Source organism: Capra hircus, chromosome 13 (genome assembly GCF_001704415.2).
Source record: "Capra hircus breed San Clemente chromosome 13, ASM170441v1, whole genome shotgun sequence".
Taxonomy (NCBI): domain Eukaryota; kingdom Metazoa; phylum Chordata; class Mammalia; order Artiodactyla; family Bovidae; genus Capra; species Capra hircus.
In genome coordinates, this window is record NC_030820.1 from 36,140,208 (window position 1) to 36,167,124 (window position 26,917).

Consider the following 26,917-nt stretch of genomic DNA (forward strand, 5'->3'; position numbering starts at 1 on the left):
GGGAAGAAGTTGTTGTAAGAGAATTTGGAGGCTAGTCTGTTCAGACTGCTGAAAAATAAGAACCAGGGTGTGACTCTGGCAGTGGGAGCTCAAATGTGGTGAAGACCATTGACAGGAGGGGGGTCAAGAAACAGAGAGGCCAGACAGCCTTCAGTACCCTAGCCTGATCAAGGTTGTCTCGTATACAGCCTCCTAAACATTTCATGTTTCGCTTTCTTATTTAAATCATCAGTCTACCTAGGATGGGTGTTTATGTGTGATATGAAAGTACCATTTTTATTTTCTTCCATTTGGATAACCAACTGTCCTTGGGCCATGTGTTGAATAAATTAGTTCCTAAATATCCCTTGAATTCCTTCCGTCTATGCTATTACTGATTTTGCTTTATTCAGTCCATCTGGGCTGATGTACTACAGTACCCATCAATCTTCCCCCTCCACAGTCCATAAAATTTATCTTTCTAAAATACAAATATGACCATATCACTCTCCTGATTAAAGTGCTTCAATAACTTCCTTTCATTCCCCATAGAATAGAAGCCAGACTCCTAAGCCTGTCATATTTAAGATGTTTCACAATATTTTTATTTACAATATTTCTTTGCTTATCAAGATATCCTCATTCTATCACATTATCCACATTTGTGAAAGTGAAAGTGATTCATTCGTGTCTGACTCTTTGCAACCCCATGAACTGTGCGTCCATGTAATTCTCCAGGCCAGAATACTGGAGTGGGTAGCCTTTCCCTTCTCCAGGGGATCTTCCCAACCCAGGGACTGAACTCAGGTCTCCCACCTTGCACGTGGATTCTTTACCAGTTGAGCTACAAGCTGGTAAAGAGTCCAAAATGGTTAATTCAAATTACATTTTAAGTCTTTTATCAGATAGATTTATTAGGTAGACTTATAATTGATAGATCTTAAAAGTTCTAATTAAATTATTTGATATTTACTTGGCATCTACTCTGTATCAAGCAGTATATAGTAGATTCTCTATTCTATATATATAGTATGTGTGTGTATATATATGTATATATATATATATATATATATGGTATAAGATTCTTCCAGAGTTTACAATCTAGAGGAGCACAAAAAGCATGAATACAAATATCTGTGGAAAAGGGAAGAATGTAAATGTAGCAATAGACATTTGAGTAATGACTATGAGAGCTCCAATGAGGGAGAAATGGCACTTTGTTTGGCAGAAATCGGTGGAGGCTTTGTAGAAAAGTTAACCGGGTCATGAAGGGTGGGCAACAGAAAGAGGAGACAGGAGGGCATTTTAGGTAAAGTAGTGGCACTGATCCGGAGAAGGCGATGGCACCCGACTCCGGCACTCTTGCCTGGAAAATCCCATGGATGGAGGAGCCTGGTGGGCTGCAGTCCATGGGATCGTGAAGAGTTGAACACGACTGAGCGACTTCACTTTCACTTTTCACTTTCATGCACTGGAGAAGGAAGTGGCAACGCACTCCAGTGTTCTTGCCTGGAGAATGCCAGGGACGGGGGAGCCTGGTGGGCTGCCGTCTTTGGGGTCGCACAGAGTCGGACACGACTGAAGCGACTTAGCAGCAGCAGCAGCAGTGGCACTGATCAAGGCAAAAGAAATGGCAAAGTGTGACCTTGGAGTACAGGGTGACATGGAGAAAGATGAACAGCCAAAAAGGTAAGCTGAGGCCAGAGCACAGAAATCCTTCAAGGACAGGTAAGGAGACTGGCCTCTAGTTAGTTGCCCTGGAGTCAGTGAAAGTCTCTATTAAGGGACTGACCTACCTAGGTCATGACATGGTGGGGCAGACTGGAATGAAGAGAGATTCAATCTAAGAGGATACAGTAACAGTCTAGGCATGACATGCTGCTGGCTTGTCCCAGGAAGTAGAAAAGCTACAGTGGATGCGAGAGAAATTCCAAAGCAGAAAAGTCAGATGACCAAAGAAGGAAGGGAGAAACAGGTTCAGTTCAGTGTACTCGCTTAGTCGTGTCTGACTCTGTGACCCCATGGACTGCAGCATGCCCAGTTTCCCTGTCCATCACTAACTCCTGGAGCTTGCTTGTTCAAACTCATGCCCATCGAATCAGTGATGAGATGCCCATCTCATCCTCTGTCCCCTTCTCTTCCTGCCTTCAGTCTTTCCCAGCATTGGAGTCTTTTCCAATGAGTCAGTTCTTTGCATCAGGTGGCCAAAGTATTGGAGCTTGAGTCTTGCTCAGCTCTAAAAGATAAAAAGCATGAGAATTTCATGAGAGATTCCTGCATCTGATTAAATACCATTTATATTTACCTTTGCCGTCATGAAATTTCTAGGATTTTTTTTTTTTGGTGACTTAAAAAATATTTCATATTTAATGTATTTCTATAGCCTGGCTTTACAGGTTTAGATTAATGTTTTTATTCTTGTTTCCCTCCTCCCCCTCTTCCCTCCATGTGTGGCAGCTTCTACTGGACATGGTTGGGTCACCTGATGAGGAACTCCAGGAAGCTGCTGCAGGTTGTATATCCAACATCCGCAGGTTGGCTCTTGCTATTGAAAAGGCGAGATACAGTTGAACCTGAATGGACATGACAGCTACCAAACTTTACATGACACTGTACATGTCACTCCCAGAGCCATGAAGCCTAAATTGGGAAACCCTTCATAGCAGATCCTTTAGAAACAAATGTCTGACTGAAAACCCAGGAAGTTAGAAATGCAGAGAATGTGATTCATCCCAAAACTGTACGGGTATTTTTGTTCTAATTTAGGGATATGCCATGTGGTGACACAGAAACCCAATATATTTGTGATAATTTTTGAGGAATTTGAGAATATATATACATGTATACAACTGTATACATGTATACAGATATATATATATATACACTTATATATATATATATATATTTCAGCGATGCTTTTGTATTTGTGGTGATTTTAATAAAAGATATGGTCTTCCCGTTGTGTGTATTTATAGTCATCCATGAATGTCTTTAGAACTCCCTTTCTGTTAAGCCAGTCTAACTGTCCTGTCACTATAGTTCTGTTTGGTTGATCACTTGCAACCCGCAGGAGAGCTCTGAGATGTGTTGACTTGACAAACGGTTATGAAACAGAATTCAGAGTTCAGCAGCTGGGTTGAGAGAGAATGTCCTGAGGTCATTCCAAGTTTCTCCTACAGCTATCAAACATCTGAGAAGACAATGTATAACTGTCACTGTACCAGATAACACAAATCACAAAAACATAAGCACTGAGTGAGATTTTCACTTTTGAATCTCCCAGGCATAAACAGTCCCTCACAGGATACACCAACACTTTTATTGAAAGAATTAATTTATGCTGATGTAAGCACACCTCACAACACAAGGATAATATTACTTTCACATAAACTTGCTTGGAGTTTGTGAACTGGTTTTCAGCATACAAAGTACTTTTTAAAAAGTGGCTACAAAGGATTAATAGCATTTTATCAAGTTATAGAAACATGAGAAGCCATTTAAAAGAATCACATATGTAACTGTGGTGTGCTACAATGTTTGGGAACTAACCGTCCCCCCATCTAGAACTAGCTTGGAAAACAGCTTCGTGTATATCCACTCAGTAAACTGACAATCTCACGCTTTAAAGAACAGGCAAGGTTTTATTGAAAAATATGAAGTACTGTGTATGTTTGTCATAATTTGGAAAAGATCGTAAACTTAATTGAATTAAATGTAAATAATTTGTATGAAATGAGAACCCCATACAGTATGAAAATTATCCTGGTGTTAGACTTTCCGATAAAAAGGTAAGGCAGTTCTGAGAATTTCAAGATTTTGTAAAACACCAGTTCGTCTTTATTGCTTTTCAAAGGAGGTTATAAAAGAGGATAATAGAAACAAGGAAATGGTATCAATGCTAACAAAGAATTGAATTTAAATAATAGTGTAAATCCTCAAATGCATGTCAGACTCTTTGCGACCCCATGGACTATAGCCGGCCAGGCTCCTCTGTCCATGGGGATTCTCCAGGCAGGAATACTGGAGTGGGTTGCCATGCCCTCCTCTGGGGGACCTTCCTAACCCAGGGATCCAACCTAGATCTCCTGCATAGCAGGCAGATTTTTTAATCATCTAAGCCACCAGGGAAGCCCTTTAAATAATAGTATAAATCCTCAAACTCTCAACAGTAGATATTATTAAAGACACTGGTTAGGTGTGTTTCACTAATATTAAAAATACATCTAGAAATCATGGATTATGACAGTTATAGAAAATGAATAAATATATTATTGTTACATTATTATTAAAGGAAGCTTTCTCCATCATTTTAAGATTGTTACATATTCTTGGAATTAGAGGGTCCTGAGAGCTTGCCTGAAGAATCCCACAGACAGAGGAGCCTGGAGGGCTACAGTCCATAGGGTCGCAAAGAGTCAGGCTTGACTGAAGCGACTTAGCATGCATGCATGAGAGGGGAAGGAAGCAATAGAAAACAAACCTTCAAACATCTGCAGCAGCACAAAGATAACTGGATGAGTAGTGGAGAAGGATAATTTCCTTTACCATGTGCAGTGCGGGACTTTCATTTCTATGATTATTAAAGACATAAAATGAGAGCAACAGTACCATTTTAAAGGAAACTGAACTTGTGGGAACAGATACAGTAAGCTAACATGAAAATCATTTGGGGTATTTCTAAGAGTTGTTTCCTTTTACTTGGTAAGCACCCTGGATGTAGTGGTCTTTCCACAGGTGGCTCGGTGGTAAAGAATCAGCCTGCCTATGCAGGAGACACAGGAGATGTGGGTTTGATCCTTGGGTCAGGAAGATCCCGCTGGAGGAGGAAACAGCAACCCACTCCAATATTCTTGCCTGGAAAATTCTATGGACAGAGGAGCCTGGCGGGCTACAGTCCATGGGATCGTAAAGACTCAGAGAGGACTGAGCATGCGTGTAGTACCTTTCAATAAAAGAGAAACTGAATTTAAAGGTCAGTTTTGGCTATGTGTGTATGTGTGTGTATAATGGTATGGCAGAAAACTCTAACCTTATTAGAAAAATGTCAGAGGCAGTGACTGAAAGTATCCATTGATAACAGAACAAACAAGCTGAGGATCACACCGTTTCTTTGCTACTCCAGGCCAAAGGACCATTTCTTGGCGCTCTCCATGGAAGAACACCTTGGTTTTTTTTGGGGGGGGCCTAGGTTTCTGTATAAGATTTTTGTGTGTTATTTTCTGCTTTAAAGCTGGTGACATTCATTCTGAGTTTTCAGCGGCAAGTTCTTTTTTAGGTTTTATTCTTCCCCAGGACATCCTGGGAATCCAATATGCTTTCTGTAATAGCTGGCTCTTTCTGCCTGGAGAACCTTAAGGTGGAGGAATTTTAAATAGATATTCTTTGCTCTTCCACTGTCTTTAGTTTGCAAGGATTCCTTTTAGAAATCCTGGCCACAATCATTCTGCTGTTTGTAGTCACTATTATTTTGCCTCTTTCAGAATGACTTGCACTAAAATAATTTCTTTTTAAAACTTCTAGGCTCTGAAAGTGAGTGGAAGGTTAGATGTCTTGTGAGATGACAATGCAAATCCTATCATTTTGATAGATTTTGGAATTACCATTATGCCTCTCTAAGGCATGGATTTTGCATGGACTTGAAGGTCAATGATTCAAAATACTTGGAAATTTTATTTCCACTTAGGAAAACTATTTCATAGTTCTAATAATTGACGGTGTGTAATCTCATTCCGTAAAAGACTAGGATGGAGTAGTTTACATCCATTCTTATGATTCAGTGAAAACAGTAGGGACACCCACTTATTTAAGAACTTTGCTGCCTCAAATGCATTAAGTGCCTGAAGATATCTATGTTCCTCACATACATAAGTTCAGAGTGAGAAATCTCTTCTCAATGAGAGGAGTAGGAAGAGAAAACGTGGAATATGATGCTACCAAATGCTGGCACTGTGTTAGGTACTTCCTACCCTCTATAGTTGACTCATTGGAAAAGACTCTGATGCTGGGAGGGATTGGGGGCAGGAGGAGAAGGGGACGACAGAGGATGAGATGGCTGGATGGCATCACGGACTCGATGGACGTGAGTCTAAGTGAACTCCGGGAGTTGGTGATGGACAGGGAGGCCTGGTGTGCTGTGATTCATGGGGTTGCAAAGAGTTGGACACGACTGAGCGACTGAACTGAACTGATCCTCTATCTCATTTAAAATAGAGAAGTGGTGAAATAGCTAATCTCACATCATAGTAGGGTCTATTGAAATGGGCACAGTTATTCCACAAGGACAATTTGGCAATGCATACCAGAAGCTCTAAACATTTTTGTGGCTTTTTGATTATATGCAAGGGTTTATGTACAAGGGTATTCACAACATCATTATTTATAGTGATGAAGATGTTTGGGAAAAATTGGTTAATTCCATTCAGGTTCGACCTTAGCATAAAAACATGTTGTAGGATAATAGTTCATGACAAAGGTTTTCATAAGATACTGTTCAATTGGAAAGCAGATTCTGAAGCAGTGTATACAGTGTGAGTGCATTTTAAAAACTGTATACACATAGCTAGTCACAGTGAAAGAAAATGACTTATACACACCAAACTGTGATAAGTCAAAGAAGTGATTATTTCTGAATGGTGGAATAAGAATGATTTCTGTTGTCTCTCTTGTTCACCTCTGTTTTCTAAACTAATTTACAATAAACATGAATTACTTTTTTATGATAAAAACACTCCCAGTGAATTTTCTTTTTTTCATTCTTTGAAAACTTCTAAGGCAGATGTTCTTCCTCATTGCTTTTGTTCAGGTGCTAAGTCATGTCTGACTCTTTGCAACCCCATGGAGTGGAGCACGCCAAGCTCCTCTATCCTCCGGTATCTCCTGGAGTTTGCTCAGATTCATGCCCATTGAGTCAGTGATGCATCAGAGGATAAGCATCTCATCCTCTGTCACCTCCTTCTTGTTTTGCCTTCAATCTTTCCCAGGATCAGGGTCTGTTCCAATGAGTCAGCTCTTAGCATCAGGTGGCCAAAGTATTGGAGCTTCAGCATCAGTCCTTCCAGTGAATATTCAGGGTTGATTTCCTTTAGGATTGACTGGTTTGATCTCCTTGCTGTCCAAGCAGACTTGTGAGTCTTCTCCAGCACCACAATTCGAAAGCATCAATTCTTCAGCACTTGGCCTTCTTTATGGTCCAACTTTCAGATCCTTCAGGACTACTGGAAAAACCATAGCTTTGGCTAGATGGACTTCTGTCAGTAAAGTAGTGATTTCTCTGCTTATTAATATGCTGTTTATGTTTGTCATAGCCTTTCCTCCAAGGAACAAGTTTGCTTTAATTTCAAGGCTGCAGTCACCGTCCACAGTGACTTTGGAACCCAAGAAAATAAAATCTGTCACTGCTTCCACTTTTTCCCCTTCTATTTGCCTTGAAGTGATAGGACCAGATGCCATGAACATACCTAAAATAAATAAGTTTTTATATATAAAATAAGAATGGTTGTTTCAGCATCTAAAATCCTATAATACCTTTTAATCTACAAAACAGACATTTGTAATAGCTTTCAACTATAGCTACGAATAGTACAGTATACTGGAAGCGTACTTGAAGTATATACAGTGAACTTGCTGGGAAAGATTGAGGGCAGGAGGAGAAGAGGGCACCAGAGGATGAGATGGTTGGATGGCATCACTGATTAAATGGACATGAGTTTGAGGAAACTCTGGGAGATAGCGAAGGACAGGGAAGGCTGGCGTGCTGCAGCCCATGGGGTCACAAAGTGTCAGCCATGACTTAGCGACTGGACAGCAACAGCAATACTTGATGCATGCTGAAATGGCCCATAGTAAATTCTGAACTTTTAGTTTTGTCTCAACAGCTGAATTCTATTCCAGGGGCACTGAAAACAAATAAAATAACTCAAAAGTCACTGACAGATTGCTTTATACAACACTGTTGTTTTGAAAAGAATGATTTTGATCCATTTATTTGTTTATTGCTGTAGATCTCTAAGACAAATATTATTGTGATTTACTGTCTCTTTATATATTTTGCTTGAATTAGTCTAATGGAAATACACTCCCAGTCAATAAATAAACATAGTACAGTTTCATAAAGCATCATGTTTTTTTTCTTTGTGATTTTTTCTTCCCTCTGTTACATTAATTTCCCCTCATTCAAGCAATTACTTTCCTTGCTTTTCCTCTGTTCTACTTTCTGTGTCTCCAGATTCTGCTCCCATTTTCTCTGACAAATGGTTACTTTCTGCTTCTTAAATGTCTCATGCTTTAATTTCTATGAATGCAAGATATAAAGTTAATATTTCAATATGCTTCTGATGCAGCTGTCATGAGTGACTTGAAATCATGTAACAGATGGAATCCTTATACTCCAGATCCATTATTCTCAAATTTTAAGGTAAAAGTAATTTACTCTTTATTTACATCTGTCAAGACAAAAGGGAGCTTTTCTTTTGCCAGTTCATGCCACCCTGATTTATTAGTTGATAAAAGACATCTTTTCCAAATTATGTAATTGGTTCATGGTGTTCAGAGTTGAGATTTGTCATTACAATTTAGATTTATGTCCTAATTTATTTTCATGATAGACAGGTATAATAGTGTATTTCAGTGTGGTTCATATATATACAGAATCTACAGCTGGTTAGTGTCCTCATAAAGAAAGACCGTCTATCAAAAGGGAGTTCAGATAAGATAGTGTGGATAGTTCAGTGCAAATACTACTTCATTATTGGAAGAAAACTGATCGTTGTCAATAGATTAGTTACATTATCAGTTGCAAACCTAAATTCACAATGGTAGGATGGACATGAGTTTGAGCAGGCTCCGGGAGTTGGTGATGGATAGGGAAGCTTGGTGTGCTGCAGTTCTGGGATCGCAGAGTCAGACACAGCTGAGCGACTGGACTGATCTGAAGGTAAGTAATGTAAATGAATGATAAGGAGCTAGATAAAGGTAATAATACTGATACAATTGCCAATTGACCGTTAGCTTCCATGTCTGGGAGACAAGAGGGGGTTGTGGAGACTGGAGAAATGGGGAGTGAAGACAGATGACTACTCATCTCTAGCTAATGGTTACCAGATCTTATAATTTTTTCAAGAGAAATTCAGACTTTTATAGGCACTCTTCCAAATTTTAAGTATTGGCATAGCTTGCCAGCTGTGAGAAAAATAAATGTCTGTTGTTTAAGCCACCCAGTTTGTTGACAGACAACAGACATTTCTTTTTCTCAAAGCTCGAGATGCTGGGAGACCAAGAACAAGGGGCTGACAGGTTGGTTTCTGATGAGACCTCTTTCCCAGCTTGCTGTCTGCTCAGAAAGAGATTAATCTCTGGTATATTTTCCTTCTATAAGAACACTAGTCCTGTGGGATTAAGGCAGGAGACATAAGAGACGTGGGTTCAATTGCTGGAAGAAGATCCCCTGGAGGAGGGCATGGCAACTCACTCCAGTATTCTGGCCTGGGAAATCCCAGGACAGAAGGGCCTGACAAGCTTCAGTCTATGGGGTCACAAAGAGTCGGACATGACCGAGCAACTGAGCACACACACACACACATGCAGGAAATAACAACACCCATGCAGAAAAATCAAAATGCTTCCATGAGCCAAATACGGCCTTCAGCTTGTCAGTCTACAGTGTCATCATCTTTATCTATTGAATGAGAGTGTGAAGTCCTGACATGAACGTCCCTAATGATGCCTGGAGCTAATCAGTAGAAAAGCAAGGAAAATAATTTGTGGAAAAGGGCACATGTCAAAACTGTCTTGGTTCAAATTGATTTATACTATGATGTCAGCACTACAGAATGCAGCATCGAAGAGGCTGACTTCCTCAAATTCAGGCTGATGCTTGGAAAAAAGTACTCTGAGGATGTAAATAATCATGATTAGGATTAGGGCAAAAAAATCACAGAACTGGACATACCTTTAGGGCTCTACTACCTGCCCTCAATCAAAGCTGCTCAGGACAGAGGTTGATTCTCTTGCAAAGGATAGCTAGGTAGTTGCTTCCCATTCTCTCTCAGACAGATTAGACTAACTAGCTTATGAAAATAGAAAGAGCCTTGAGAAATATTTTGAGGAATTGGCTTAATCCTGCAGTCCAGTTCCCCAGGGCTTCTGCATAAAGCCAGTCTGGGATATCTGTTAATATGCAAAGTATCAATCCTGCCCCCGACCTACCCATACAGAATTTCTGGGAAACCTGGGTTTCTGCAAACCTGGAAACCTGCAAACTTCCCAGGCAGTAATTTTTTTGATCATGAAAAAGAAAGTGTATGCAAAGGATTTCCTTAAAGTTAATCTGGTGGGGGTACAGTTCAGTTCAGTCGCTCAGTCGTGTCCAACTCTTTGCGACCCCATGAATCACAGCACGCCAGGCCTCCCTGTCCATCACCAACTCCCGGAGTTCACTCAGGTTCACGTCCATCAAGGCAATGATGCCATCCAGCCATCTCATCCTCTGTCATCCCCTTCTCCTCCTGCCCCCAATCCCTCCCAGCATCAAAATCTTTTCCAATGAGTCAACTCTTCGCATGAGGTGGCCAGAGTACTGGAGTTTCAGCTTTAGCATCATTCCTTCCAAAGAAATCCCAGGGCTGATCTCCTTCAGAATGGACTGGTTGGATCTCCTTGCAGTCCAAGGGACTCTCAAGGTGGGGGTACAACAAATAGAATATAAAGAGGAATGAAAAGAATGAACAGTGGGCCTGCTATACAGGCCAAGTTTAAAGCATAGGAATAGAAAGTTACCAGAACTGACAGTCTAAAAACTTGGTCTCTTATTTCTTAAAGAAGAAGCCCATAGTCATGAAATCTACTTCTGTGCTGTCATACCATGAACCACCCCATACACCTCTAGAGCAGTGCCATCCAACAGAAACACAAGACAAGACACTGTGTAATTCAAAATTCTCTGCTCAACATCACTAATCATCAGGGAAAATGCAAATCAAAGCCACAATGAGATAACATCTCAGACCCATCAGAATGGCTATCATCAAAAGGCCAAGTGTACGCGTTGGCAAGGAGGTCGAGAAAAGGGAACCCTTGTGCACTGTTGGGAATGTAAATTGGTGCAACCATCATGGAAAATAGTATGGAGCGTCCTCAAAAGATTAAAAATAGAATTACCATGTGCTTAGTCGCTCAGTTGTGTGTGACTCTGCGATCCCATTGATGGTAGCCCACCAGTTTCCTCTGTCCATGTGGATTCTCCAGGCAAGAATACTGGAGTGGATTGCCATGCCCTCCTCCAGGGGATCTTCCCAACCCAGGGATAGATTGCATTGTAGGTGGATTCTTTAACATCTAAGCTATGGTCCAGCAATTCAAGTTCTGGGTACTTATCTGAAGAAAATGAAAATGCTAAATTGCAAAGATACAGGAACCCTGTTGCTCACTGCAGCATTATTTACAGTAGCCAAGATATGTAAGTGTTCATCAGTTGACAGATAGATAAAGAAAATGTATAAATATATTCAATGCCATGGAATTAAAAGATGCTTACTCCTTGGAAGGAAAGTTATGACCAACCTGGATAGCATATTGAAAAGCAGAGATATTATTTTGCCAACAAAGGTCCATCTAGTCAAGGCTATGGTTTTTCCAGTGGTCATGTATGGATGTGAGAGTTGGACTCTGAAGAAAGCAGAGCACCAAAGAACTGATGCTTTTGAACTGTGGTGTTGGAGAAGACTCTTGAGAGTCCCTTGGACTGCGAGGAGATCCAACCAGTCCATTCTAAAGGAGATTGGTCCTGGGTGTTCATTGGAAGGACTGATGCTGAAGCTGAAGCTCCAGTATTTTGGCCACCTCATGCGAAGAGTTGACTCATTGGAAAAGACCCTGATGCTGAGAGGGATTGGAGGCAGGAGGAGAAGGGGACAACAGAGGATGAGATGGCTGGATGACATCACCGACTTGATGGACGTGAATTTGAGTGAACTCCGGGAGTTGGTGACGGACAGGGAGGCCTGGCATGCTGTGACTCATGGGGTCACAAAGAGACAGACGACTGAGTGACTGAACTAACTGATACAATGGAATATTATTTGGCCACAATAAAGAATGAAATATTGCCACTTGCGACTTCAGGGCATTACACTAAATGAAATCTGGCAGAAAGACAAATACCATATGATCCATAAATGCAGAATCTAAACCCTCCCCCCAGAAAAATCCCCATAAAACTGAACTCATAGATAGGATAGGATATACAAAGGATAGTTCTGTGGTTATCAGAGGTGGTAGTGGTGGGCAATTGGAGGGTGAGCAAAATGGGTGAAACTTCAAAGTGTACAAAGCTTCCAGTTATAAATAAGTCATGGGGATATAATGTACAACATGGTGACTACAGTTATCATACTGAACTGCATACTTGAAAATTGCCAAGAGAGTAAATCTGAGAAGTTCTCATCACAAGAAAAAAATTTTTGTCGCTATGTATGGTGACAGGTGTTAAGTAGACTTATTGTGGTGACCATTTCACAGTTGATACAAATACCATATCACTATGCTGAATACCTGAAACTAATATAATGTTGTACATCAGTTATATTTAAATAAAGTACACACATTGCATGCATATACAAAATAAGATTTTCTAGTAGCTAAAGTAAAAAAAAGTAAACAGATGAAATTAATTTTAGTATTCTTAGTTTAACCAAACATCTCCCAAATATTATAAACATATCCCTGGTAACTCAAACGGTAGTGTCTACCTGCAATTCTGGAGACCTGGGTTTGATTCGTGGGTCAGGAAGATGCCCGAGAGAAGGAAATGGCAACCCACCCGGGTATTCTTACCTGGAAAATTCAATGGAGGGAGGAGCCTGGCGGGCTGTAGTCCATGGGGTAGCAAAGAGTTGGACATGAGTGAGCAACTGACTTTAACTTTTTAAACATTTAATGAACATAAAAATTACTAATGAAATACATTACATTGTTTTTCACTAAATCTTTGAAGTTGGTATGTGTTTTACACCTGTAGCACAGTTCAATTTGGGCTAGCCACATTTATGTGGCCGCAGGGTACCATGTCGATAAGTTTTAGTCTATCCATTTAGCTAGTTTAAGGGGTTGGTTTCTTTTATCAAAACTGTTTCAATTTATGTGAGTTTTTACTGTTTCTTTGGGTTAAGCCATCTTAGTCTTTTTCTCCTGACAGACCTCTCAGTCATGCTATTTCTATTGACATGGTGACTTTTAAAATTCAAATTGATATGAAGTTTCAAATGTAATTCATCTAGAAGACCACAGTCAACATTATATTTTGTGTACAATTATTTTTTATTATGGTAAAATATACATAACATAAAATGTGCCATTTCAACCATTTTTTAAAACTGTACGGCTGAAGGGCACTAAGTATTGTCATGTTGTGTGTGACCATCACCACTCTCTATCTCCTGAATGTTTTCATCTTCCCAGACTTAAACTCTGCTCCCTTTAAAAGCTGACTCCCAATCTCCCCTTCCTCCGGTCCCTGGTCACCACTTTGTTTCCGTACGTTTGATCTTCCTAGTTACCTCATGTAAGTGGACTCACAATATTTGTCCATTTTTTTTCAATTTTAAATTTATTTTTAATTGGAGGATGATTGCTTTACAATGTTGTGTTAGTTTCTGTTGTATAACACCATGAATCAGACAGAAGCATACACATGTCCCGTCTCTCTTGAGCCTCCCTTTCACCCCCCCACCTCATCCCACCCCTCTAGGCTGTCACAGAGCACTGGGCTGGGTTCCCTGTGTTAGGCAGCAGCTTCGCATTCTCTATCTGTTTTACATATGGCGATGCATATGTTTCAGCTCTACTCTCTCAGTTCATCCCACCTTCTCCTCCTCTGCTGTGTCAACAGGCCTGTTCTCTTTTATAAGGGAATTCTCTTGCACTGTTGGTGGGAATGTAAATTGATACAGCCACTCTGGAGAACACTATGGAGATTCCTTAAAAAACTAGAAATAAAACTACCATATGACCTAGTGATCCCACTACTGGCCATATACTCTGAGAAAACCATAATTCAAAAAGACTTGCTTGGAGCTGGTGCACGGGGATGACCCAGAGAGATGTTATGGGGAGGGAGGTGGGAGGGGGGTTCATGTTTGGGAACGCATGCAAGAATTAAAGATTTTAAAATTTAAAAAAAAAAAAAAAAAAAGACTTGTGTTACTCCAGTGTTCCTTGCAGTACCATTTACAGTATTTGTCCTTTTGTGTCTGGTTTATTTCATTCAGCACAGTGTCTTCAAGGTTTTTCCATGCTGCAGCATGTGTCAGAAAGCCCTTCTATTTTACGGGTCAATAATATTTCACTGTATGCACATGCGATGTTTTGCTTGCCCATCCGTTCACGGGTGGTCACTTGTGCTGCTTCCATCATGAAGCTGTTGTGAATAATGTTACCATATGCATGAGTGTACAAACGTCTGGTCAAGTCCTTGTTTCCAATTATCTTGTGTGTACACCCAAGAGTGGAATAGCTGGATTGAATAAAATCATTCTTTTCAAGCCTAACTGGTGAAATCTATAATAATTAAAAAAAAAATTGGTTCGGGGTATCCTTACCAGCAGAGTCAGTGGACATGAGATGCACTCCACAGCGTCTCTAGCAGGCACTCTGTTTATTAAACATCTCAACAGTCGCACAGTCACTGACTCATAGACAAAGAATCCCCTCATGTTACCTCAGTCAGTTCAGTATATTTTTAATTCTGAATGAGCCAATTTCTCCCAGTGTGTGATTCAGTGGGTGCAAATTAGGCATTTAAGAAGACATAGTCATACTTTTGGAAAAATAGTAAGGTCTTACAACTGTGCCACTAATTGTATCAAAATGGCCTAAAAATGATCATAACTCATAAATTCCATTGGGTGATGTTTAGGTTGTGCTAAAAGGCAAATGTGAGTTTTCTGCAACTCCTATGAACAATTCAGCACTTTTAGAGAGAAAAAGAGGCTGGAGGCCTTTGAAAAGTTAGTGCTGGAGTTGTGAGAACTATTACCAGAGTGGGAGCTGCCGTGAGAATTTGCTCAGTTTGCATCATGGGTGTGATCCAGGCCCATGAAGATGGTGTGCCTGGTTCCCTGACGGCTTGCAGATGCCTCTGTCTGTGTCTGTACTGCCGTCCTTTCTGCGACACAGAGATGTTGCTGCTGCTGCTGCTGCTAAGCCGCTTCAGTCGTGTCTGACTCTGTGCAACCCCATAGACAGCAGCCCACTGGGCACCCCTGTCCCTGGGATTCTCCAGGCAAGAACACTGGAGTGGGTTGCCATTTCCTTCTCCAATGCAGGAAAGTGAAAAGTGAAAGTGAAGTCACTCAGTCATGTCCAACTCCTAGTGACCCCATGGACTGCAGCATACCAGGCTCCTCTGTCCATGGGATTTGCCAGGCAAGAGTACTGGAGTGGGGTGCCATTGCCTTCTCCGCACAGAGATGTTGGCCCCAACCAAATCTCACTTGTATGTTGTGCACACGTGGGGAGGATGTGACAGTTAGACCCCTGTTTTGCTTTGAGGGGAATGTGTTGCCTTTTTCAGCTTCAATGGTTGTTCCTAATCTTCATTTGCAAGGTATAAAACATGAAGGGGTCACCTTAATTATCATCTCCTGTTTGAAGCAAGAAACAGCTGCTGACACTGATTTAAAACAGAAGAGAAGCAACCACACTGTCATCCCTGAGGTGAACTTATTTGGATTATTCCCTCAAACTGAATTACTTATGAGCTAAAACAACAGAGTTGAAGGGGAGAAGGAAAGGAGCATCAATGAATGCAGGAGACAGATGTGTTCCAGCCAAGACTGTGGCCCATCTCCTCCAAGTTCTGCAGGTTCTGAACAGGGGCCCAGAGGTGCTCAAATGGACCTTCCCTCCACTCTGGCTGTGTGAGACTTGCTATTTAGGAGGGGATAATATTGTCGATCATTTCCTCAAAAAGGGTATTTATTATGCCCTTTAGGCAGAGGACTGATGTTTCAGAAAAAGAATGAAAGAATACTTCATGAGCATTAGACAGCCCTCAGTTCTTGAAAAACAAAACAAAACAGCTTTATTGAGGTTTAATTGATACGCAGTGGGCTTCCCTGGTGGCTCAGCCAGTAAAGAATCTGCCTGCAATGAAGGAGACATGGGTTCAATCTCTGGGTTGGGAAGATCCCCTGGAGAAGGAAATGGCAACCGACTCCAGTATTCTTGCCTGGAGAATTCCGTGGACAGAGGAACCTGGGGTCGCAAAGAGTTGGACATGGCTAAGAGACTAACACTTTCACTTTCAATTGATATACAAATAATGCACACTTCAAATGTGCACAATTTGAGGAGTTTGGTCCCACCAAACACCAGTCACGCCAGCACCACAATCAAGGTTCTAGACATATAACATCTCCCAGAGCTGTGTGCAGCTTTTGTGTGTGTGTTGTGGGTGGAGAGAACTTAAGATGAGGTTTGCTCTCTGAATAAATCTGAAGTGCACAGTGTCTGGGACTGTAGCAATGATGGGTACAAAGGTCTCTAGCACTGTTTAAGGCAGTGTAACTCTAAATAAAACTTTACACCTTTGAACCTCTAGATCCCCATTTCCCCACCCGCAACCACTCCTGTATTCTCTGCCTCTGTGAGTTTAACAGTTTTAGACAACCTCACAGATGTGGAATTGTGTGCTGTCTCTCCTTCGAGGACTAGCTTATTTCACTAAGCATAATGTCCTCCAGGAGAAAGCTTTCTATTTATTCCCACATTATCAAGAATAACCCCAGCCTTTCTCTTCAGAGATTCTCCTGTGTTCTCATTTCAACCTACCACCCCATCTCCTCCCCTCAAGGTTCTGCTCCAAATATACTCCACATGTACTCTGCTCAAAAGCAAACAAAAGTCACAACATATGGATACCAGAGGGGAAAGAAGGGTGGGATGAATTGGGAGATTGGGACTAACACATATACACTATTAATACCATGTATAAAATAGCTAATGAGAACCTACTGTAGAGCATAAGGAACTCTATTTGGTGCTCTGTGGTGACCTAAATGGGCTTCCCTGGTGGGTCAGATGATAAATAATCTGCCTGCAGTGTGGGAGAACGGGGTTTGATCCTTGGGTCAGGAAGATCGCCTGGTGAAGGGAATGGCGACCACTCCCGTATTCTTGCTTGGAGAATTCCACGGACAGAGGTGACCTAACTGGGAAGGAAATCCAAAAAAGAGGGGATATATGTGTATATATGGCTGATTCACTTTGAAAGTGAAAGTGAAAGTCGCTCAGTCGCGTCAGACTCTTCGTGAACCCTTGGTCTATACAGCCCATGGAATTCTCCAGGTCAGAATACTGGAGTGGGTAGCCTTTCCCTTCTCCTGGGGACCTTCCCAACCCAGGGATGGAACCCAGGTCTCCCGCATTGCAGGCAGATTCTTTACCAGCTGAACCACCAGGGAAGTCCCAATAAAGGTGAAAAAGGATTTAAAAACAAAAAACAAAAACAAAAACTGCTCCTTGGGGTTAACTCCTACAGACTTCAGAGTTTTCCTGCTTCTTAAGCGTCTCCCCTCTCCTCCTCCGCCCGGCCCTGCGCGAGGGGTGGGGTGGGGGCAGCGCGCAAAGACCTCCAGGAGCTGAGCCACCGGTGTCCTCGGGGTTCTGACCCCGAAAATGCCTTGGGTCCCCTTGCGCCCCATCTCTGCAGCCTCCTTTGGGGACCTGGCCTCCTCCGGCGTCGGGAAGGGTCTGGGAGGCAGAGCCAGGCCCTCCGAGGGGCCGGACCGTAAAGCCGGATGTGGGGACTTGGGGAAGCTCCCCTGAGCTCCATCAGCCCAGCCACACCTGCTCCGTTAGGGACTCGAAACTTCTCTGGAGGCCGCACCCGCTCTAGGCTCTCTCCAATCTCATTTCCCACAAACCTCCAAGCAGGCCAAGCTTTTGGGGCAACAGCTTTCCCTTCTCTTCCCGACTCTGCCAGGCACTCAGTCCTCCTTTGTGTGGCTGGCCCTTCTAGAAATATATTCTCCATTTTTCTTTGAAGGCACCCCTCCAAGCTTTCTATATAAAAACTCTGCTGGAAGAGGTCAGAAAAAAATACCCGATTCCTGCTTGAAAGTCTAATTTTTTGAGACTGCTGTTGATCTATCAACTTTATATTGAAAAATCTAGTTTGAAATGCAAAACCGAGCAAGGCTTTCTTTTGTTCTGGGTAGTATTTGTCTTCATTTCCCTGTAAAAAAATATCTTCAGCTTCTTGGCTCAATGGAGGGGAAGGCTGCAGGGTTTTAAAAACAACCAACTAACCAAACAAACAAACACAAAAACCAACTCTGGAACTACTAAGGAGGAAAAAGGCACTGTATGGCATTTCAAAACACTGCCCACTGTAATCAGCCAAGCTAAACTGTTTCTATTCCCCCAAATATGCTGGACCATGCTGCTTCCACATCTTGCCCGTGGTGCTCCCGTTCCTTCAAACACATCCAGGAATTCAGTTTTGACTTCACACTCGCTTTGCTGTTGTCTGGCTTTTCATGTTGGTTGGTGAGAAATTTTTCCTTTGATTCCAGATGTATTAAAAACATGTTAGCAATGAAGCGGCGAAAACAACTTCGTACTGATTCTGAACTGATATACCACACAATTTCAAAATGAATGAAATAAAAAACATTATGTATGGTCAATAGAAACTCTGTATAACTTGATGCCAGCTCCTGGTGGCTGAAAGTTCTCTGGTTTGCGGGTGTGATTTTGCCTACTAAGATTTAGACAAAAATTGGCTTGAACCTCGACAGAGTGAAAAACTCAACACTCTGAGCATTTCCAGGAATTCTTGAGCGGGACATATTCTTCCCAGTGACCTCATGATTCTGGTCATTGCCTGCTTCCTTTAAATGTTCAATTCTTTCCCACCTCACCTCTGGCAACTTCCCTTTCCATCCTCCCTTCCTCACTGTGTGATGGCAGGTATGTGATATGTAATACAACTCCTTTTCTCTGATTTCTGAAAAATGCCACTCATCCAAGACAAAATATGAGCAGGAGACATTTGCAGAAGATTCTGGGGTTAGGGCGGCATGAAGAAAACTTCACTCTGTGATACCAGCCTCAGCTCTGTCTCCCAGTGTTTCTCCCCATCAAGAACCTCCTACTTCTGGCAATCTCACTTCTGGGCATATATCTGGAGAAAATTCTAACTTGGGAAAAAAAAAATACACTCACCCCAATGTTCATAGCAGCACTATTTACAATAGGCAAGACATGGAAACAACTCAAGTGCCCATCAACAGATGACTGGTTTAAGAAAATTATATATATATGTATACATATATTACATGTGTATTCCATTATAATGGAATATTACTCAACCATATAAAAGAATGAAATCTTGCATTTTCAGCAACATGAATGGGCCTAGAGATTGTCATAATATTGTATGATATCACTTATATGTGGAATTTAAAAAAAAATGCTGCAATTGAATCTATACCCAAACAGAAACAAACTCACAGACACAGAAAACAAACCACAGAGGAAGGAGGAAGGGGTAAACCAGGAGTATGGGGTTAACAGATACAAACTATTACTACTATTCATAAATAAGAAACGAAGATTTACTGTATGGTCCAAGGAACTATAATCAACATCGTGTAATAAACTGTGTGGAAAATAATCTGAAAAAATATAACTGAATTATGTTGCTATGTGCCTGAAACTAACACAGCATATTGGCCTTTTCTCCCTTACCACCTATTTTTCCTTCCCAGACTCTTGCCCTTCCCCCACACCACCTCCTGGCCCCCATGAGGCTATCCTTGGAGATTTAAACATTTCTGTATCAATTAGTTTTTATTGCTTCACCACCCATTCCAAAAGTGAAATTGTCACGTCCAGTTCTTTGCAACCCCAGGGACTATAGCCTGCGACTCCTCTGTCCATGGGATTCTCCAGGCAAGAGTATTGGAATGGGTAGCCATTCTCTTCTTCAGGGGATCTTCCTGATCCAGGGATTGAACCCCAGTCTCTCGCACTGCAGGCAGATTCTTTACTGTCTGAGCCACCAGGGAAGTCACCTATTTCAAACAACCATTTACTGACCTCATGAATCATGAATTTGCTGGGAAGCAATTTGGACTGGACTTGGCTGGGCACCTCAGGCCTCTGCTGCCAGGGCAGACTGACTTTGTTTTTAAAGGCTGGGTTCTTGTGTTCCCTGGGGCTTCTGCTGGGTCAAATGGGCTGATTTGAATCTGCCATCGGGCGATCTGTTGTCCTCCAGTGGACTAGCCAGGGCTTGTTCACAAAGAGGTTGGGCTGGTTTCTATAAAAACAAGCAGAAGCACCCAAGGCTCTTGAACCTTAGAACAACTGACCCGCCTTCTCTTTGCTGCACTCTGTCGGCATAGCAAGTGCAGTGTCTCCATTGATGGCGTGAGCCACAAGTCACACTGCAGGAGGTGTGCCCATGGCAGGCGGGGGGTGGGTGGGAATACCAGAGCATTCAACCAGTAATTTACTACGTTTCTTACTTCCCTGACAGACAGCCATTTAGCTCTCTTTGCCTCACTCTGAACCCATCCAGGACAAATCCTTAGGGCTATCTTTCCGCAATCAATAATCCTTAAATTGCTTTTACAAAAAATTATGTTTTTTCCCCCTCAGAGGACTTTTTTGACCACCTCTTAAAGTTCTGGGTTGTCTCTTTAAAAAAAAGAAATTATTTGTTTAGCTAGTTTTGGCTCTGCTGGGGTCTTTGCTGCTGCGTGGCCTTTTTCTCTAGCTTCAGTGGGCAGGGGTTACTCCCAAGTTGCGGTGCGAGGGCTTCTCATTGTCGTGGCTTTTCCTGCTGTGGAGCACAGGCCCTAGGATGCACAGGCTTCAGTAGTTAGCACATGTGGACTCAGTGGCTGTAGTTCTCCAGCTCCAGAGCACAAGCTCAATAGCTGTGGTGCACAGTTGCTCCAAGGCATGTGAGGTCTTCCTGGGCCAGGGATCAAACCCGTGTCTCCTGCATTGGCAGGCAGATGCTTTGCCTTTGAGCCATCAAGGAAGCCCCTGGGTTGTCTCTTCCTAAGAACTTATAGAAATAGGGCTAGTGTGTGTGTGTTGGGGCATGGGCATTAAAAATAAAAGTCCCCTGGGTTTATGATGTTAATTTCATTTTAAATTTTGTAGTGTCTTTAAGATAAGCCAACAATATAAATACCTATTTACGGCTTCTTTATTTTGCTTTATCCAATACAGAATTACATAAGGACTTGCATCTTAACACTCCATTGTGGTAGTCAGACAGGTTTCTATCTATCCTGCTATTTGCTATAGAAAATAGGTCACCCACAAACTGTGAAATAGATTTTAAGTCCACTGGAGATAATTACTTGTTACCAAATTCATCAGAAGGCAAAGATCCTTTCTAATTCAATTTTTCATAATGGCAGGGTTCATAACTAAAAGAGAATTGAAACTTCTGTGAAAGTAATAATTTTTAAAAGGCTGAACATTCCTAAGGAAAAGGAAAGAAGCTGATGAGAAAAAAATAATCAGTTCTGGGAAAGCAAATTTCAGCAAGTTTAGGGCATTGGCAAAAAAAAAAAAAAAAAAAAAAAAAACACCCTGTTAGGAAGAAAGGAGCCCAAGCAGCTGGATGGTCTTTAAACAAACAATTCTGGCAGGTGAACAGACTGCACAGGGCGTGCGGGACAGGGAACAGCTGGCCAAATTGGCAAACCAGAGCTGTGCAAAAGTCTGAAAGGCAAATTAGGGAACTAAGAAACATCGTCCAGCCAGATCACCAAGGATGAACAAATGTGTAGGGACCACATCAAAAGTGGGAAAGATAATACAGGGTAGGGTAGAAATAAAAGACATCAGAAAGTACTTAATCAGCTGCAGTAATAAAAACCAAGTTATTAGTGACTGTGTTACCATTTGCTTAAATAACCATTCTGAACCCCACGAGGAGTGTACCCTGTGGTTCTTGTGGATTTGAAGTGGTATGGAGGCACCACTTCATACTCTTCATACTCTTCTTCTTCTTCTTCATATTCTTCTCTGTTACCACCAGGGGCCAGGATAATCATAGGCAGATCTAGTCAAGTAAGTGACCAAATAACGCACCCCCTCAAAGACAGGTGAAGCTGAGGTGTCCTGTCACCTTCGTTGACCAGTCAGGTGACAACAGTGACAACATCATCATAGAGAGGTTGAGTCATGAACTTTATGGGTAATGAGTGCCATCCCTCCAACGTTGACTGCCAGATACCCTTCAGACCAGAGCTTCTATCAAAGAGAAATCAGTTAATTCAGCATTAAAATTAAAAATTAAAGTTGGTGGTTCTGCCCATAAGAAACAAACAAAAACGTCATTCAGTTCAGTTGAGTTCAGTCGCTCAGTCGTGTCCGACTCTTTGCAACCCCATGAATCACAGCACGCCAGGCCTCCCTGTCCATCACCAACACCCGGAGTTCACTCAGACTCATGTCCATCGAGTCTGTGATGCTATCCTGCCATCTCATCCTCTGTCATTCCCTTCTCCTCCTGCCCCCAATCCCTCCCAGCGTCAGAGTCTTTTCCAATGAGTCAACTCTTCCTATGAAGTGGCCAAAGTACTGGAGTTTCAGCCTCAGCATCAGTCCTTCCAATGAACACCCAGGACTAATCTCCTTTAGGATGGACTGGTTGGATCTCCTTGCAGTTCAATGGACTCTCAAGAGTCTTCTTCAACACCACAGTTCAAAAGCATAAATTCTTCGGTGTTCAGCTTTCTTCACAGTCCAACTCTCACATCCATACATGACTACTGGAAAAACCGTAGCCTTGACTAGATGGACCTTTGTTGGCAAAATAATGTATCTGCTTTTGAATGTGCTGTCTAGGTTGGTCATAACTTTCCTTCCAAGGAGTAAGCGTCTGTCAATTTCATGGCTGCAATCACCATCTGCAGTGATTTTGGAGCCCCCCCAAAAATAAAGTCTGACACTGTTTCTACTGTTTCCCTATCTATTTCCCATGAAGTGATGGGACCAGATGCCATGATCTTGGTTTTCTGAATGTTGAGCTTTAAGCCAACTTTTTCACTCTCCACTTTCACTTTTCATCAAGAGGCTTTTTAATTCCTCTTCACTTTCTGCCATAAGGGTGGTGTCATCTGCATATCTGATGTTATTGATATTTCTCCCAGCAATCTTGATTCCAGCTTGTGCTTCTTCCAGCCCAGCATTTCTCATGATGTACTCTGCATATAAGTTAAATAAGCAGGGTGACAATATACAGCCTTGACGTACTCCTTTTCCTATTTGGAACCAGTCTGTTGTTCCATGTCCAGTTCTAACTGTTGCTTCCTGACCTGCATATAGGTTTCTCAAGAGGTAGGTCAGGTGGTCTGGTATTTCCATCTCTTTCAGAATTTTCCACAGTTTATTGTAATCCACACAGTCAATGGCTTTGGCATAGTCAATAAAGCAGAAATAGATGTTTTTCTGGAACACTCCTGCTTTTTCGATGATCCAGCAGATGTTGGCAATTTCCCCAAATGGCTCAGATGGTAAAGAATCTGCCTGCAATGCAGGAGACCCAGGTTTGATCTCTGGGTCAGGAAGATCCTGTGGAGAAGGGAATGGCAATCCACTCCAATATTCTGGCCTGGAGAATTCCATGGACAGAGAAGTCTGGCAGGATACAGTCCATGGGGTCACAAAGAGTCTGACAGAACTGAGCAACTTCCACTTTACCTTTTTTTATATAATTGTAATATCATCATTATCCCATTTTACCTCTGTTCACCCTGTCTTCAGACTAGACCTAAAGGGAGTTGGTATTATTTATTATCCCATTTTACAGAAGAGGAAACTGAGGCACAGATACTAAGGCTATTGGTTTTCAAAGGCATTTGAAATGGCAGAACTTTTTCCTTAGTAAGTTACCAAGACTCACATGTCATAACTTCAGACTTACTAGTCTTTCTTACTTTCCTTGAACATTCTTCTGCTGTGTTTCAACTGAGTTCTAAGCACCCTGTGTGTGCACGTGTACTCAGTCATGCCCAACTCTGTGCAACCCATGAACTGTAGCCTGCCAGGCTCCTCTGTTCATGAAAATTTCCAGGCAAGAATACTGGAGTGGTTGCCACTTCCTACTCCATGGTATCTTCCTGACCTACAGATTGAACCTGCTTTTCTTACATCTCCTGCGTTTGCAGGCAGATTCTTTACCACCAGCACCACCTAGGAAGCCCACTGTACATGTACATAATCCCACAGAAATATAGTTTACATATTATTTTCAAGTACACATTGAACATCTTCAAAAACTGATCATATTCTTCACCCTAAAACACTACTCAACTAATGCATTAAAATTAGAAATACAATTGATAAATACAATCAATAGCTAAAGATAGCCAAGAATCAATATATTCAGAAATTTAAAACCCACTTCTAAATAATTCATGGGTAAAAAAGAAATCATATTAAAAACAGCCAAATAGAAATGATTGACAATGTAAGCCCTACATATTAAAAGCTCACCCAGGATTATTTGCAGGGAAAATTCTTTCTAAGCAAACCGAAGCTAATCTTCCCCTAATAGCATATTCCATCCAAAATGTTGACATTGATAGAAAAACTTAGGGAAACATTTTACTTCTTCCATGCTCATTGGGAAGACTGCCCTCTGTTCTTTCTTTCCCTGGGTGTTTCTGTGAAGTCTCAACTAGAGTCCATATGCTGTTCATTTTCTCTTTAGTAAGCATTTTTGTGGCAATTTTACAGAAATAGCCAGTTCAGTAATGGTTAGCCTTTTTGTGCTGCCCCCCAACACACACACACACACACACACACACACACACACAGAGACAAGAATGTTCTTTTTATTCTATCAGGTGATTATCAAATGAGTCTCTTACTCCCTTCTTGGACCACAAGACCAAGAAATTGCCCCAGGTATTGCCAGACTAACCATCTTCTTGTCTGCTCATCATTAGCTTCACAACTCTGCACACTGGTGATTTCTTGCTGGAACATTCCTCATATGTGAATTAAAAAATCTATGGATTTAAGTTATTCTATTGGTGCAAAACCATACAACATGTCCCTTCTAGCTGTAACTCAAATGACTGTGTGATCAACCTGATGCAAAGAAAGAGGAAGGAAGAAATGATCATTTTAGTGACTGCCCTGAAGAGAGTGGGTTTGCAGAAGAGTCTCTCATTTGACTTGTCTAATAGCGCTGATAATAAACTTAACTAAGGAGGATGAATATAATGATTTCAGCTTCCACCTACATTATAAAAATAATACATTCTTGTTATATTTTAAGTTGATTTCTTCTCATGGGTATTTAAAAATCCACAAATATTTTTACAGATCATCTGCTACAATAAAGAGCGATTCTGCACATGGTTGCATTAAGGAAAACCCATTTTAGTTTCCTTTGACTTCATCCTAGGATCACAAATGTTGGCACTCATAACCGAACAAAGGATAGACTTCCTTAAGCATGTTTCATGATAATAGCTTTCATTTTATTTTGGTTGGCTAGATGTATATTGCCTCTCCAAGACCTCAATTATATAACCTGGGATTTCCACATTGTTTTTGACAGAAAAGTAGAACAAAAATAAGTTATGCAGACTAAATTTGAAACACATGATATGGAATTGAAAGGACTTAGTGATGAAAAAGTTGTCTGAGTTAGTGGTAATCAAATCTTGAAATAGACTTCTTCTTAAATAAGCAAACAGTTCCAAGTATTTGGCTATGCATCACTGTTTGTTCAAGCTTGAAAAGATTATATTGCTCCATCTCTCAGCTATAGTATATTTACAGCTGGACTTTGAAACTGATGCAGTAAACATCAAACTCTTATCCCAATCTTGGGTTATAGCCTCCATTAAGCCTCTGCGAGGCTCTGGCTTCAGTGTCATAGACAGCAAGCAGGATTTTGCACACTTGAGGAAAAACAGCAAGGGTTTTGAAAACCACGGACTCTTGCAACAGATGTTCTGCTTTTGTCATTCCAACAGGATTAAACTGCTTTAATCTTCTACATGCTACAGAGCCAGGCTTATATTAGACACTTATTTACTACCTATTATTCGATACTTTACAGGTTCTTAATCTATTTGGAGGTCATAGACACTTATATGCATCTGATGAAACCCATGGATCTGTATTCTCGAAATTTTGCCTGTCATTTCTATCCATATTATAGTCCCAGAAATCCACTCAGGGATCCAGGTTAAGAATCTCAATCCTAAGGAATCTGAGAATGAAAACTCTAGGGGAAAAAAAAGGATTTTGAGTAGTTTTGCTTTACATTTCTTTTAAATTGTCTTTAAATTTCTTTAAATTTTAGTAATTTTCTTTATATTTCTATAAGATCCTCTAATTGAACATTGGATGTGTATACAGACCATCCATTTTTAGGTAAATTTCTCTAGAAAGATTCATAAGGATTTAAAAATATATGTAATTGTCAAGGGATTTCAACATTTACAATCTTTTTACCAAAAATCTACATCAATCTTAAAAAGGAATAGCTAAGTATTAGGTCAGGGTCCAGGTCCAAATGTTTTTTTCTTTTTTCTTTTTTATTCTACAAGATAAGAAAGTTCTAACTCACAATTACAGTTCATCAGAACAGGCAGAAAATGTTTTCTGGCTCTGACAAATGGATGTGGATATCTGGATTGAAATTATAGAGAAATTTCCAACTACTTTCAACATTCTGTCAAAGACTAAATCAAGGAGTATAACACACTCAAAAGCTGGACTGCTGTAGGCTTCGACTTGGGAGTTTGGAGCAAATGGTTTCCATTCTTTGGTTTCACTGGACTCTGGAAAGCATTCCCACTGTTACAGCATATGTATGTGGTTTTATAATGTGCCCAATATGATGTCATTATTTTTTTTCCCTCTAAAGATGGAAGAAAATTGAATA

At 41.2% G+C, this 26,917-nt stretch overlaps 1 protein-coding gene across 1 annotated transcript in view; it reads left to right on the forward strand.

Moving 5' to 3' along the window:
* ARMC4 (armadillo repeat containing 4) overlaps positions 1-2,889 on the forward strand; it is a 171,130-nt gene extending 168,241 nt beyond the window's left edge. The window contains exon 20 of the mRNA XM_018057216.1: positions 2,437-2,889. Within this exon, the coding sequence (XP_017912705.1) occupies positions 2,437-2,550 (114 nt within the window). The 3' untranslated portion in view covers positions 2,551-2,889. The remainder of the gene's footprint in view (positions 1-2,436) is intronic.